Raw genomic sequence first — 15,545 nt, forward strand, 5'->3', positions numbered from 1 at the left:
TTTAATGAAACATACATCTAATGTAATTATTCCCAAAACGAAAGTTACGTGTGCAAGATTAAGGCGATAGCAATAATCGGAATGACCTCACGGTCATCTCGATGTAAAAATCATATACCCTTATGCGGCTGTTGGCTCGGTTAGCTCGTGCTCATCATTTGCAAGTTATTATGTAGCATGCTGTGTACTTTTCAAATAAAGTAGCTACTTGTCTTTGATCTCCAAGGATTTTTTTTTTACTCTATATACTTTGTTATAGTGGAAAGGGCTTTGATACTTAAAATCATAAATAAAAAGTATAGTTAGATTTATATTGGCTTAAAGACATTGAATCAAACACAAAGTTCTCGTCAAAATGTTGATCTTGACTGACATTATATCAAGTTTAACGTGAAAACCACGTCATGTTTGTGCAAGTATCCCCTTTACCCTTATATCGACATCATTTTGATACCAAACCTATGCTATACTGTCAAATAATATTGACGTTTGAAGACAATCAGATTAAACACATGTTTTAATAGTTTAGTCACGGGAACTGCAAATACTGGCCCTTACCCAGAGCGCTTCGATTAAAAAAAGGTTGTCTTTGTCCTATCAGAATTGACAAAAATCAAGGGGGGGGGGGGGGCTTTAATTTACTTTAATTTTACGTCAGATGTGCACTCATGCTAATATTTTACCGCTCGCTATCGCTCGTGGAAAAGTATTAAGGAACATTTGCATGAGGTTTCCTTTACTTGCGGTTATGTTGAAAAAAGGTATTTCCCTATAAAAATATTCCATTTATAAAATTCAATTCAATTCAAATCTTTATTGCCATAAAACTACATATGTATAGTATGTGACACAACATAACAAAATGAAAATAAAAGATAACAACAAGATCATAAATAAAAAAATAACAACAAGATCATTGATATACATAATAAAAGTAAATATTTCAAGAGTCCCCTGTCCTCAGTTCAATAGACTGTTTTAAAAAGGATCCTAGCTTATTTACATGAATGAGTGATCTTGGGTTGAGTATATATATGTTAATTTCATCTTTGTCATTTAAATTTATTAAGTACGAAAGCCATTTATGAGAAAACTATCGCGTAATAACGAGATAATCATTTTTTTTTTATCTCGTAATTATCTCGTAATTACGAGATAATGATCGTGTAATTACGATATAACTATCGCGTAATTACGAGAAAAATATCTCGTAATTACGAGATAAAACTACATATACATATATATACATACATATATACATCGTGTATTGTGTCAGAGATCCTTGTTTAATTCCTACAAGCAGGTAACACCTCCCGAAACGAAAGCTTATTTTTATAAGCTAGAGTTAGAGGAGGGGATAAGGTCTCTGCACAATGCTAGGCAGTGTTGTCGTAGAAGTTAGAAAAAAAAAAAAAAAAAAAAAAAGTACAGGTTCCAGCCCCGGCGCCGGGGAGGAAGTTACGAATCAAATCTACTCTAACATCGTTAGGTTGATTTTCTAGGCACTTTATACATATTCTAAGGCCTGGTATTTCTTAATCATAAGAAATCCGATGGACAAGGTATAATTTGCAGTTGTCACTACACACAGGCAGACATATACATATATATATATATATATATACATATATATATATATATACAACTCGTCTAAACATCAACCCAACAATGTTAGATCTGTAAATTTGCTTTCGCAAATTTTTGGTTCTTCCCTCGCCGGGATTCGAACCCATGCTACTGTGATATCGTGACACCAAATCGCCTGCACTGCAGCCGTCCCGCTAGACCACACGACCACCTGGGCTCTGAGAAAACATATATATATATATGTTTTCATGGCACATATATACATGGCACATAAATATATATATATGTGCCATGCGAAAAGGTACAAAAATCCTTTTGATAAACTGTACAGGACACGTTATTAAAGTTTGTTATAATATTTCTATCCCGAATTTGTCAATCAAAACAGAAATAGACGTAGAAATATAGGGGGGGGGGATGCAGGGGGTCTCAGCACTTGAAGGTGCATATAGCTTACAGCTTAAGGATATGAGGAAAAGTAAATGTGTTTTATAAATCACAAGTCTGCTACCAATAATTATGGACACTTTTTAGAATTTCGTAAATTTTTCGTTTTTGTACCTTTTCGCATGGACTGGCTCATATATAGATAAACAGATCATGTTTAACCCTTCCTGGGCATCTGATGAAACGCCCGTTTTTATTAGCTCAACTGACCCAAAGGGTCAAGTTATCGTTTCCCATAACTTGGCGTCCGTTGTCCGTCGTCGTCCGTGAACTTTTACAAAAATCTTCCCCTCTGGAACCACTTGACCAAATTGAACCAAACTTGGCCTTAATCATCCCTAGGGTTTCTAGTTTAAAAATATATCCAAAGACGACCCCCCCCCCACACACCAACCAAGATAGCCGCCATGGCTAAACATAGAACATGGGGGAGGGGGGTAAAATGAAGTTTATGGTTTATATCTCTTAAACTAAAGCATTTAGAGCAAATATGACAAAATATATGAGTAAACATTTTCAGACGAATCAGACTTACAGTTGTAAGGATGCTGCCCCTGAATTGGTAATTTTAATGATTATTTTTCAGTTTTTGGTTATTATCTTGAATATTATAATAGATAGATATAAACTGTAGCAGGAAACATGTTAAGCCAAGTAAGATCTATTTTAAGTCAAATGACTAAAATTGACAATTAACCCCTTAAGGAGTTATTGCCCTTTAAAGTCATTTCTACAATTAAGTAAATTTTATAATCTTTTACAAAAATCTTTTCCTCTTAATCTACTTGGCCAAATCAATCTTTATCTCGTATCTCGTAATTACGAGATAAAAAAACTACTTAACTCGTAATTACTCGATAATTATTTCGTAATTATCAGATAAAAAATGATTATCTCGTAATTACGCGATAATTATAACAATGATTATCTCGTAATTACGCGATAGTTTTCTCGTTATTACGCAATAATCATCTCGTAATTACGAGATAAAACAATAGTTATCTCGTAATTACGCGATAATTATCGCGTAATTAAGAGATAAATATCGCGTATTTACGCGATTGATTTCTCGTAATTACGAGATAAATAAAAAAAAATTGTGACCCTAATAGACTTTCGTTATAAAGTGCATATTCTCATTTATTAGAAAATCAAAATAAACTTTTCTATTTTTATGGTTTCTGTTACAATATAAAAAGAAATGAATTTCATCTTCAATTTGTTTGCAGTTTTTGCATAATCTTTCATCTCTTTGTATTTTAAGGTATCTTCCCTTTCCATTAATTAAAAATGGTCACTTAATCTGAATTTCGTTATCAGATTTCTAAATTCAATTTTGAGCAAGTTAAACATTTTTGTTCTGTATTATTTATTTTTACATGTTTATAAATAGTGAGTTTGCTGTTATCCTTTATATCTGATAATTCATCATTTACTAGCTTTTCATAAAAATGCTTCAATTGAAATTTTACTTGTTCTCTAATATTTTTAATTATCTATTGTGAGGAATATGTCTTCAACGTGTCCAAATCCATTCCAGTTACTTCTACTATATGTTTTACATATGGGAACCAAGAATAAATTTCTGTAGAATCTAAGGTTTGAGACAAATTAAATTATTCCTATTAAAGAGGATTAATTTCATCCGAATATAATTAAAGCATTTTTTATTTTTTTTATTTTATTGAAGGAATGAACAACTCGGATATGTATATGATAATGGATTCACTATAAGATGATTTGAAGAACGATATAGATTTTCAGAAATGGCAACCGAAGATAATTTAAGATGTGCCAGATGTTATATGGCCATAGCAGATGTCTTTTCAAGAATAATGCAGGATTTGATTAGTATGCACGGGAAAACACCACACGAAGTATACGAACTAGTGATGAATGACCCTACATTTTTCAAACCTTTAAACATGACAGAGTTAAATATGATAAATGCTTTAAAGAAAGGGACTTTCGAAAATTTAGATCAAAGCATAATCTATAAAATTTTCAAGCATTTCAAAGCAGTTAAGTTTGTTCCGAAGCCTACCAATGGTTGGGGAAAATATCCGTCAGGGAATGAAACAAACATAGGCGATGACGTGGAGAGAATGAGGATTGCAAGAAATAGATTTTGTCACAAAACAAGGGCCATGACGGACGAAGGCGAATTTGTTGATTTTTTTACGGATTTCACAAACATGTGTGTACGACTAGACAAGCACCTCAATAAAAATCCAATATATGGACACCAACAGGCCATGAAAACCTCGAAAACAACGCCATTGTCAACAAATGAAGCAGAGAGGTATCTAGAGGCTCGCCAGAAAGTCGAAGATCTTCAAGGTACCATTTATTTTATTTTTGTTTTTACATTTTGAATGCATTTGTTATATTTTTTATAATACAATGTCAATGCTTATCATTATAAGCATTATTTTTTTTTTCCATTAAAATATGTGAGAACGGATATGTATAAATAACCGGTATATATAAAATGTCAATCCATTTAGTTCATATTCACTGTCGTATGCGAGTATGTCTATAATAGAATAAAGGATGATGGGAAAAACTGCGTTTGTTTACTTTTTAAAAATATGAAATAGTTTGAAAGTATGTTTTACAATTTGACTAGAATATGACTTTTTATTGTACAACAAAGAATTAATGTCCAAAAAGTTTCATTAAAACAGCTGAATTTGTAGTATTAATTACTGAATGCGATTTATTCTAAATATAAATGCGATGCTTTTAATATCACTATAAGTGCTAGTTTCTGATGTGGATTTTTTGGTGTTGAGATGAATTTTCATTGTTGTTTTATGGGATAATTCGAAATGCAACAACTGGATATAGTCTTTTAATGACTTTAATATTGATGATACTTATCATTTAAATTGCAAGCTATTCATAGAAGCTTACTTTGATATACAAGGGTATAACAAACGTATGGTTGATTCCGGACTTTGTGCGTTGTGTACCGTTTGTCGATGTTTTTTTTCTGTTCGTTCGTTGTGCGTTTTTTTTTATAGTTCTGTACCGTTCATTTATAAAACATCGATAAAAATATTCGCTGTTTCTATTGAAATACCTATCTTTTAAATTTTTTGTTACCAAGCATTTGAAACTACTAAAACTATTTGACATTTCGAATATTTCATATTGAAGATTAAAACAACCTGCATTGTGTATTAGTTTGATTTGAAACAGGACTTACAGTAGCTAAAGAAACCCAAATATAGGCAGCACCTGATTGCAATCCAGTATTTTGATCTTGATGTCAAAGGTCAAGCTCGCACAAATGTCAGGGTGATCTGCGTCACATCGCCTTATGCCCGCGTCACACTGTCCCGATTTTTACGCCGATGGCAACACGATTATGAAAATTGTGAAAATCGGGACTGATTGTATCCAGATCGGGCTATTCGTAGTGCCATCTTTAACCATCGTAGAACCATCGGCCACTTTTTCTAGCCTTCGGGGACAACTTCGGGAAGGGTTCTAAATTTTTTAACATGTTAAAAAATCCCCGAAGGTGCGTCCGATGTTGAGGGTTCGTATTGAGTTCGTATCACCATCTTCACCATCGTAATGTCACCGGGAATGCATCTTTGAACATCGTATTGCATTCGTGTTTCCATCGTTTCCATCAGGCAGTTTTGACATTACGATGTCTACACGAATGAATCACGAAGCTACCCGAAGGTCTTACGATGGCAACACGACTTCGTGAAGACCTCGTAATCCCGTCGTGTTGCCATCGAATAAAAGTACGAAGGCGACAAGATGGAACTACGACGGCAATAAATCCAGCTAAATGTAAGTTAATTTTCGCACTAAAATACATTTAAAGTGCCATGCCCGATATGCACTGGTCAGTCTAATATGACAGTTAAGAAAGACGTTCACAAAACATGGAGCTCATATCATATGATTCTATGAGAACAAGAAAGGCGACAGCGTTGTTTCTATTAATTCAAATGGAACAAGAAGAGCAGCTATAACAGGCTCAGGATTTACTTTTACAAGTAAAATATTACTTTTTTGTCAATTTTGCATATCAAATAACATAATGAAAATCATAAACGCGCCTCGTATACCAACACTGCAGGTACACGTATATAAGGAAACCAACTTCTTCTTCATTATTCTGATTTTTTATGTATCGTCTGAGTTGTTGTCACACCAATGTTTTCTCCAAAGCCATTTTGTTTTCTATATGTCATATTTTGCGCATTTGTTGCTTTCCCCACATCCTTCCTTTTGTCTATATTATTATGATATTCTCCTGGAAAGAGCCCTTTTTGAATAAAAGGGATCAACGAACCCATTACCTTACCTTTAAGATAGATCAGTAAACATGGGCATAAATATGGGTGATTATTCGGACTAGTGCACATATTTTACAGTTAAAAAAAAAGCAATGCCGAGCGTGGCATCCCCTCGTATGTAACATTTTGGGGACAAATATGGACACTATACTTGTATATGACACATGCAGAAAATGATAAATTAAATATGCATATTTGATACATAAACTATTTTTTTAGAAATCAACCAAAACATTCAGTAACTGGAAATACCTTTAATATTGTCTTTAGAACCAGCAGGTAAAAAATGAGCAACCAATTTCCTGTGTATTATGCTATTTTAAGGAGAAAAAAACAAGTCTATCTGCACGACCTTGACCTTTGGCCTTGAATGTAAAAAATGTCAGATCATTACAAGGAGGAACAATATACCAAATGTGGTTAAAACCTTTTGAAGCATATTGGTTTTAGAGTGTCCACTAGGGTGATATTGCCTTGTATTACAAGTGCCACTGTGACCTTAACCTTTGAACTTTAAAGTCAATAGCGCTTAAGATATTCTTAACGAGTAACACCATACCAAGTTTTGAGCATTTTGGTTCTAGAGTGTCCATAACAATTTTATCTACACGCAACTTACATGTAGTAGGCGAGGGGATAATAAACTGTACACGACATCGTATGGCCATCGCGCCATCATCGTAATACATCGTGTAGCCTTCGTAATCCATCGTGTAGCCTTCGTGATCCATCGTGTAGGCTTCGACTGAGATATGAAGCTTAAATACCCGTCTTCGGTTAACCTTCGTATGTCCATCTATTGCTATCGTATATAATTTCGGCACCATCGTATAGACTTCGTTATTCATCGTACTTGCTTCGGTCACTTTTTGGTATTTTAACGAGATCGGGATCAACTTCGTACGAACTTACAATTTTCGCATTCGGGTGTCCATCGTATATAAAAATCGGGACAGTGTGACGCGGGCATTAAGATGACCATATCATGCATGCTCAAATATTTTTTTTAGATTTATAAGATTTATAAGAAATTCAAACTTAAATTAAGGTGACTCGATTGTTGCTCGAACTTACTTTACTGTATAAAATGTATACACAATGACATGAGAAATGTCAATTATCCAGTCACCCAAGCGTCAAATGTAAGGCAATTGTTTTTTTTGTTACCACTCACACAATCGTTTTGTAAATGTTATTTTTAAAAAATAAATAAAAAATTTAATATGCATCCGTTAGAGCTAACTTCCTAATGCTTGTAGTTAAAAGGTTTGGTTGGCTTGAATCCGCTTGCTTGCTTTGTCTGTATAAATGTTAATTACAATTGTTTATTCGAACAAAGCAAGCCAAGCACCTTTAAACTACAAGTATACAATAATTTTAATTTGACACTATTTGATAGCTATAAAGACATTTTTTCTGTTTATTTAATCAATTCTGATATGTTTTATGATAGATACAAATGAAAACATGCCCAGTTTAACTCAATCACAAAAAAAGTCCGATGTTTAAAGTGACCTGTATCCTTCGTAGTCCTTTCAAAACAAATTATCATGATAATCCGTATAACAAAAACTAAGATAAACTAGACTTTCAATTCCTGTTTCTTTTCGTCATATCGTGTCGTTGAATTTTCGTTGACTCCTTATTACAGAATGTATATTTCATAGGTGTTACTATTTTCATGTTTTTAAGAGTCTTCTTAGGTTTGAATGAATGAAATATTGTTACCTTTACAGCAGAAATATAGCATTATAAAGCAATTAAAACTTTTATAATGAACTATCACAGTTATAGATATGAAGTCAGATCCCGCTTGATGACTGTTCTTGCGGTTGTTTATGTATGTTCGTGGATCAATTGGCTTATCTATAGTTGGAAGCAAACCCGATATATTTAATTTTTTCTTCTTCTAAAGTATTCACGAGAGTGTACTGAGTCCTACCTTGGTTGTTATGCTTTTATTTTTCATTTTTCAATGGAATCAAACATCTATATTTCATTTTGACTTCTCTCTACAAATAAGAAGATGTGATATGATAGCCAATGATACAACTATCAACCAAAGTTAATGTAAAGTGGACTTAATAGCAACACAAGGCATTTGCACGGTCTTCAACAATGAGAAAAAAATCCTACACCAGGACAACTGGATACATATTCACTGGTAATAATAACATATTTAGGCATTGTGTCCAGGGCTCACAAAAGGTATATACTATATAATGATATATAAAGTATATATTAAGGATTGTGTGGCGATCTAAACTAGATTTTAGGAAGCATACATGGGTTTTTATCTAATATAGAACAGCTGGGATGTAAAATAGTTATACCATTCAGAATTGGTGTGTCAGTGTGAGATCGGCCTCCGGTCATCGCGATGATCTTACACTGACACACCGCATCCTATTCGGATAACAATTACTTACATCACAGCCCCTTTGTTCTACCAGGGGTGATCTGAGCCGGAGCATCCGTACCAGATCACGCCAGCTTGAGTTTATTGTTTTGCATGCTTTCCTTTGTTTTGAAACATTTTGGCGGAAATGCCTAATCCACAATAAAATTTAGAATTATTTACTGAGAAAAAATACACCAACGCTCAGTAAGTAATAGTTATCCCACGAGGACGCGATGTGTCAGTGTAAGATCATCCCGATGGCCGGAGGCCACAGGGTGATCTAACACTGACACACCAAGTCCGAATGGGATAACTATTTTACACCCTAGCTGTTTTAGATAAGACGAAAAACCATTTACAATGCATAAAATCTAGTTTAAAAGACCACAAAACCATTATAATATACTCTATATATTACTATATAATGTATACCCTTTATGTCCCCCGAGCACGATGTTTAAATATGAAACCATGTCAACTCGACCTATTGGCCAATCGACCCACACTAGATCGCAACTATATACAAAATCGCCCTACTCTTGTTTAACGACTCGCCCCACTTTTGAAAAAGTGTAAAATCAAATTGAACAATCAGTCTAACAACTCTCTTATTTACGAAAAGGGTTAAATCCCCACTGAATAGAGGTCTACCAACTCGTCCCACTTATGAAAATATCTTGCTTCCTTTAAGTATGTTAAATTGCTGTAATCCGTCATCCTGGTGTTGTGGTATGTGTCGTGGGTTTATATGCTAAAAGTCTTGATTTAAAATCCCAGTATAGACACTGGTATGGATTTTATCTACATAATTGTTGATAGATAGTTAATTATAAGTTTGATAGTGGATTTGACATTCCCGTTAAAATGTTACAGAACAAAGGAAAGCATGCAAAACAAACAAACTCCAGCTCGAGTGATCTGGTAGGGGTAATCCGGCTCAGATCACCCCTGATAGAACAAAGAAGCTGGGATGTAATTTAACATATTTAAAGGAAGCAAGATATTTTCATAAATGTTTAGTGTCAATCCTTATCCTTTTTCATAAATACGAAGAGTAATATCAGACTGATTTTCCAATGGGAGTCCAATGGGAGTCTACCTTTTTTCATAAGTGGGATGAGTTGGTATTAGCAAGGGTGGTGCGTCTTTTTTAGAAAGTGGCGATTTAGTGTGGGGCGATTAGACAGTGGGGCGAGTTGAAATGGTTTATCTTTGAACATCGTGTTCGGGGGTCATAAAGGGTATATATTATATTGTAATATATGAAGTATATTATAATGGTTGTGTGTCGTTCTAAACTAGATTTTATGAATTGTAAATGATTTTTCGTCTAATCATAAACAGCTGGGATGTAAAATAGTTATCCCATTCGGAATTGGTGTGTCAGTGTTAGATCACACTCTGGCCTCATGGGATAACTATCACGGAACGCATGGAAAATATACCGACAAATATTATGGCACGATCAATTCAGTTATAATTTTGTCACATGTTCCACGTGCTGTATGTCGATTGTTTATCAATCTCACGATTTGTTAAACTATCTCTTTATGTAAGAATTAATATGTTAATTGTATCATGCCTTACAAGGCTTACAACGGTACATGTTCTGTTAGGATTTTCAATGCATTCTTCTTTACCATGTTGTTGTCTTTTCTTTTCAGAAGAACTTCCTGTTATGACCAGTCAAGGTAAAGCCATAAACATTTATATAGGAAAGAGCATTCATGAGATAAAAGAAAAGGTTCGAACTCTTGATGGTTAGTAAATATTTCACGCAGTTATTACTTACACATATTACAGTTCTGCGACATTTTTTTCAAAAATAATCGAATAAAATGATCGAAAGTTATATTGAAATGTGTTTTTCAAGCGTTTGATGTGAATGAGGTTTTGATTTTTCCTTTTGATTAAGGATTTTTCGTTTTAAATTTTCCTCATCACTTGGTGTGCTTCGTCTGTCGTTGTCCGTTGTTGTCTGTCGTCTGTCGTCGTCCATCGTCGTCGTCCGTTAACATTTACAAAAATCTTCTCCTCTGAAACTACTTGGCAAAATTTAACCAAACTTGGCCACAATCATCACTGGAGTATTTAGCTTAAAAAATTAGTCCAATGACCAAGCTTGCCAACCAAGATGACCGACATGACTAGAAATAGAACATAGGGGTATAAATGAAGTTTTTTGCTTATATATCTGAAACTAAAGCATTTAGAGCAAATCTGACATGGGGACTATTGTGCAATCAGGTTACAATCGATCTGCCCTGAAATTTTCAGATGAATCAGACACTCCCATATTGGGTTGCTGGCCCTGAATTCGTTATTTCAAGGAAATTTTGCAGATTTTTTTATTATCTTGAGTATTATTATAGATAGAGATAAACTGTGCACAGCAATAACGTCAGCAAAGTAAGATCTGCAAATAAGTAAACATTACAAAATTGGTCATTTGACCCTGGACGGAGTTATTGCCCTTTAAAGACAATTTAACAATTGTTCGTAAAGTTTTGTAATCTTTAATAAAAGTCTTCCGCTGAAACAACTGAGACAAATTTAACCAAACTTGGCCACAACTATCATTAGTGTATCAAGTTTAAAAATTGTGTCCGATGACCCTGCCTGCCAACCAACATGGCCAACATGGCAAAAAATAGAACTTACATGACAGGACTACTGTTCAAATAAATGCAAGAACATTCAGGACAGAAATACACAAATAAACAATACAAAAGTATGTTTCGACCTGCTTATAGGTTCCAGGCTTATAATATGATAAGGCAGACGCGCGTGTTATCTACACACGACTCATCATTTTCGCTCAGGTCAAAATAATCAGAAGCCAAACAAGTATACAGTTAAAGAGCATTGATGACCCAAAATTCTAAAAAAGTTGTGCCAAATACGGCTATCATTAGTGTATCAAGTTTAAAAATTGTGTCCGATGACCCTGCTTGCCAACCAACATGGCCAACATGGCAAAAAATAGAACTTAGGCGGAAAATGCAGTTTTTGACTTATATCTGTGAAACTAAAGCAAAAGTATAACGGTTGCATTATTTCATGCATCAATTGTAAATAGAATATCAGGTGAGCGACACAGAGTTCTTGGAGCCTCTAGTTTATTTTGCTCTGATAATTTTTCCTGAAAAGAGCCACTGCACATTTTTATACATACGTTAAATGAATACAAATCTTTAACAAGAATTCTATAATTCGATTCATGTAGAGTGACATTAAGGTATATTCAAATAAAAAATTGAAAGAAATTTAAAAGAAATTTTATAAACTAATATTTATAATGAAAAATAAGAAATATACAAATTCATGTTTTTCTCACTAGATGGCTATATAAAAAAAATGTATGAAATCAAAGAAATGCATACCCAGTTGACTTGACGAAATTTAAAAAACTTCATTAGAGAATTTTGGATTGCGTGTAATAATAATTTAATATATAATAAAACCTATTCCGCCCCTTACTGTTACATTTAATTCTACCAATTTATTTTACACACACACACAAAATATTTAAAGGGAATAACTGCTACAAAATGATACATACATTTGTACTTGAAAACAAGGTAGTAAGTCAAATATGTAACTTTAAAGATTGCATATTTTGGCGTTAATATTGATTCTCTTATAGGGTCTTTGCATCGGAACTAAACACATTTATTCAAAAACCAGTTGTTGGCATGACACGGGTTATGTTCTTCTCATTTATGTTATGATGGTATGATACTAAACCCCTAACGGGAAGGATTGTGCCTATGGTTCATATGATGAAATCATAATCTTTCAGTCAGTTAAATTGAAGTCTGGAGCTGGCATGTCAGTTAACGGCTAGTAGTCTGTTGTTATTTATGTATTATTGTCATTTTGTTTATTTTCTTTGGTTACATCTTCTGACATCAGACTCGGACTTCTCTTGAACTGAATTTTAATGTGCGTATTGTTATGCGTTTACTTTTCTACATTGGCTACAGGTATAGGGGGAGGTCTCACAAACATGTTTAACCCCGCCGCATTTTTGCGCCTGTTCCAAGTCAGGAGCCTCTGGCCTTTGTTAGTCTTGTATTATTTTAATTTTAGTTTCTTGTGTACAATTTGGAAATTAGTATGGCGTTCATTATCACTTAACTAGTATATATTTGTTTAGGGGCCAGCTAAAGGACGCCTCCGGGTGCGGGAATTTGTCGCTACATTGAAGACCTGTTGGTGACCTTCTGCTGTTGTTTTTTTTCTATGGTCGGTTTGTTGTCTGTTTGGCACATTCCCCATTTCCATTCTCAATTTTAACTGTATAATTTCAATGTAAATACAGTTGGGTTCTAGTCCGTATACCGGTATCTCATATACCGGTATTAAAAAAAAACATTTATAAAAAATATCGATGGGGACATCTAAAATCAATTAGAAAGACGATTTTCCATTGCATTACTAAAAGAAAAAAAAAAGACTCAACGACAAATAAAAAAAAAAGCAGTGCTAAGAAAAACGACTAAGATAACGAAATAAATAAGTAAAAAAAAAAGTTTGATTCACTCAGCTGCTCCGAAGAATAAGAATCATAGAGGCTGATGGCTTCCTTGTAAGGGGTCATAAATTTATACATAAAATCATTAGAAAAACGTTCAGGACAGCTGGAGATGCTTAAGATGTAAACTTAGCACTGGCACAACGAATTCACTCTAATTAGTTCAAAAGTCATAATTACAAATCTGTCAACTAATAATACTCATGTTAACGAGAATGTCAAAATAATTAAATTACGCATAGTTAACTCAACTTGAACTTGTCACGTGATGATTTCTCTAAATTTATGACACCAAAAAAAATTAGAATTAGTCCAAATCTAAACATGATGCTGAAAGTCAATATATTTCGAAATTCCTCTATGACAAATAAGCACTTGTTGAATAAATGACGGACCATATTCTGGTTAATTATAACGAACTAAAAATTTTACTCATTACATTCATATATACAAATATTCAATTTGGATGTTTCGCTAGACCTGTAGAATTCTTATATCTCATCCTAATTTTTACAGTAATATAATTTAGGTGTAATACCACCATTGATTTTCCCCTTTTAGTTTTTGTTAAATTTGCACTTTTCAAAAAATTGTGCAGACTTTATCTTTGTTTCAAATAAAGAAATACTTGGCACGAGTAAAGTTTTATCCTGTCCTACTATAAAAAAAAAACACATTCACATAACATTTCATTGCATATAAGAAAATAACCAACACTGGAAGTTAACCAATCAAATTTCCCCTCTTTTTTAACCTGTGTACAATCTTGAGTAACCTCAAGTTTTCCAAAATGTTCTATAGAAACCCCAAATAAAAACAAAATGGTGCTTTGAAATACACAAGATATATGTTTATGACCTAGAAATGTTTTACTGCAATAAAATTTAGGATTAATCACCTACAACTGCCAAGGGAATAGTTTTTTCCGACCTATTTTTATAGAACCGGATTTGACGTACCATGATTTGGTGGTATTACACCTTTAGATACGATCCATGTACTCACATTATCCTTTGGTTTTTACCTTAAAAATACCACTGTAAAATCTTTAAATATTGTTGTTATCGGTACTCACATTTCAAAATTTATTTTTTAATTAAAAAAATTACTTAATATATAATTTTATATATTTTGTATAGTTAAATAAAGGCAACAGTAGTATACCGCTGTTAGACATTCATAAATCGATTGAGAAAAAACTAAATCCGGGTTACAAACTAAAACTGAGGGAAACGCATCAAGTATAAGAGGAGTACTACGATACAACAGAAACCCAACATTAAAATGAAACACACACAGACACGAACTATAATATAACAATGGCCATTTTCCTGAACCTTATAATTTACTTCCGGTCGATGGTTACCCGAGAACACAGTTATTTCGTGGTGCATTTCTTTTAGACAGTAAATGCAGTAAAAGAATAGCACCTGCTCTTTCTAAATAATATTTTTGCAGTGTGATACACTATTTTCGGGAAAAGTTATATAAATGTATAATAAACTTCATCAGCTAAACTTAAAATATGAACAATTTTACGTTATAGGATATTGCATTCTAATAGAAATCGCTACTTTACTTTAAAGCCAAAATTTTCTATTCTGCAAAATGCATACCCCTTCCTGCTATTCAAGGCAAAAAACATGAAGAAATAGATAAGCAAGGGGTATGAAAAATAGTCATGAGTAAAACACTGTCCACACTAAGGTCTGTAGACGATAAATAAAAGCAACAGTAGTATACCACTGTTCGAAAGTCATTAATCGATTGAGAAAAAAACAATAAGGGTTAAAAACTATAACCAAGGAAAACACATCAACTATAAGATGAAAACAACGAAACAACAGAAACACTAAAGTGCAACAAAAAACCAAAACGACAATGTAACTCACACGGAAAGGAACTATAAGATAACAACTGCTATTTTCCTGACTTGGTACAGGACTTTTTAAGAAGAAATGGTGGGTTGAACTTGGTTTTGTGTCTAGCCAAACCTGACGTTTTTATGGCAGTGTTAAATATAACACTAAAATGACTACATTACAAGACAGGACTACTGTTCAAATAAATGCAAGAACATTCAGGACAGAAATACACAAATTAACAATACAAAAGTATGTTTCGACCTGCTTATAGGTTCCAGGCTTATAATATGATAAGGCAGACGCGCGTGTTATCTACACACGACTCATCATTTTCGCTCAGGTCAAAATAATCAGAAGCCAAACAAGTATACAGTTAAAGAGCA

At 33.5% G+C, this 15,545-nt stretch overlaps 1 protein-coding gene across 1 annotated transcript in view; it reads left to right on the forward strand.

The window, feature by feature from the left end:
• Nucleotides 1-3,727: 3,727 nt before the first annotated feature.
• LOC143066838 (uncharacterized) overlaps nt 3,728-15,545 on the forward strand; it is a 265,369-nt gene continuing 253,551 nt past the window's right edge. The window contains exons 1-2 of the mRNA XM_076239650.1: nt 3,728-4,374; nt 10,425-10,520. Coding sequence (XP_076095765.1) covers nt 3,801-4,374; nt 10,425-10,520 — 670 coding nt within the window. The 5' untranslated portion in view covers nt 3,728-3,800. The remainder of the gene's footprint in view (nt 4,375-10,424; nt 10,521-15,545) is intronic.

This window comes from Mytilus galloprovincialis, chromosome 3, assembly GCF_965363235.1.
Source record: "Mytilus galloprovincialis chromosome 3, xbMytGall1.hap1.1, whole genome shotgun sequence".
In the NCBI taxonomy this organism is placed as follows: Eukaryota; Metazoa; Mollusca; class Bivalvia; order Mytilida; family Mytilidae; genus Mytilus; species Mytilus galloprovincialis.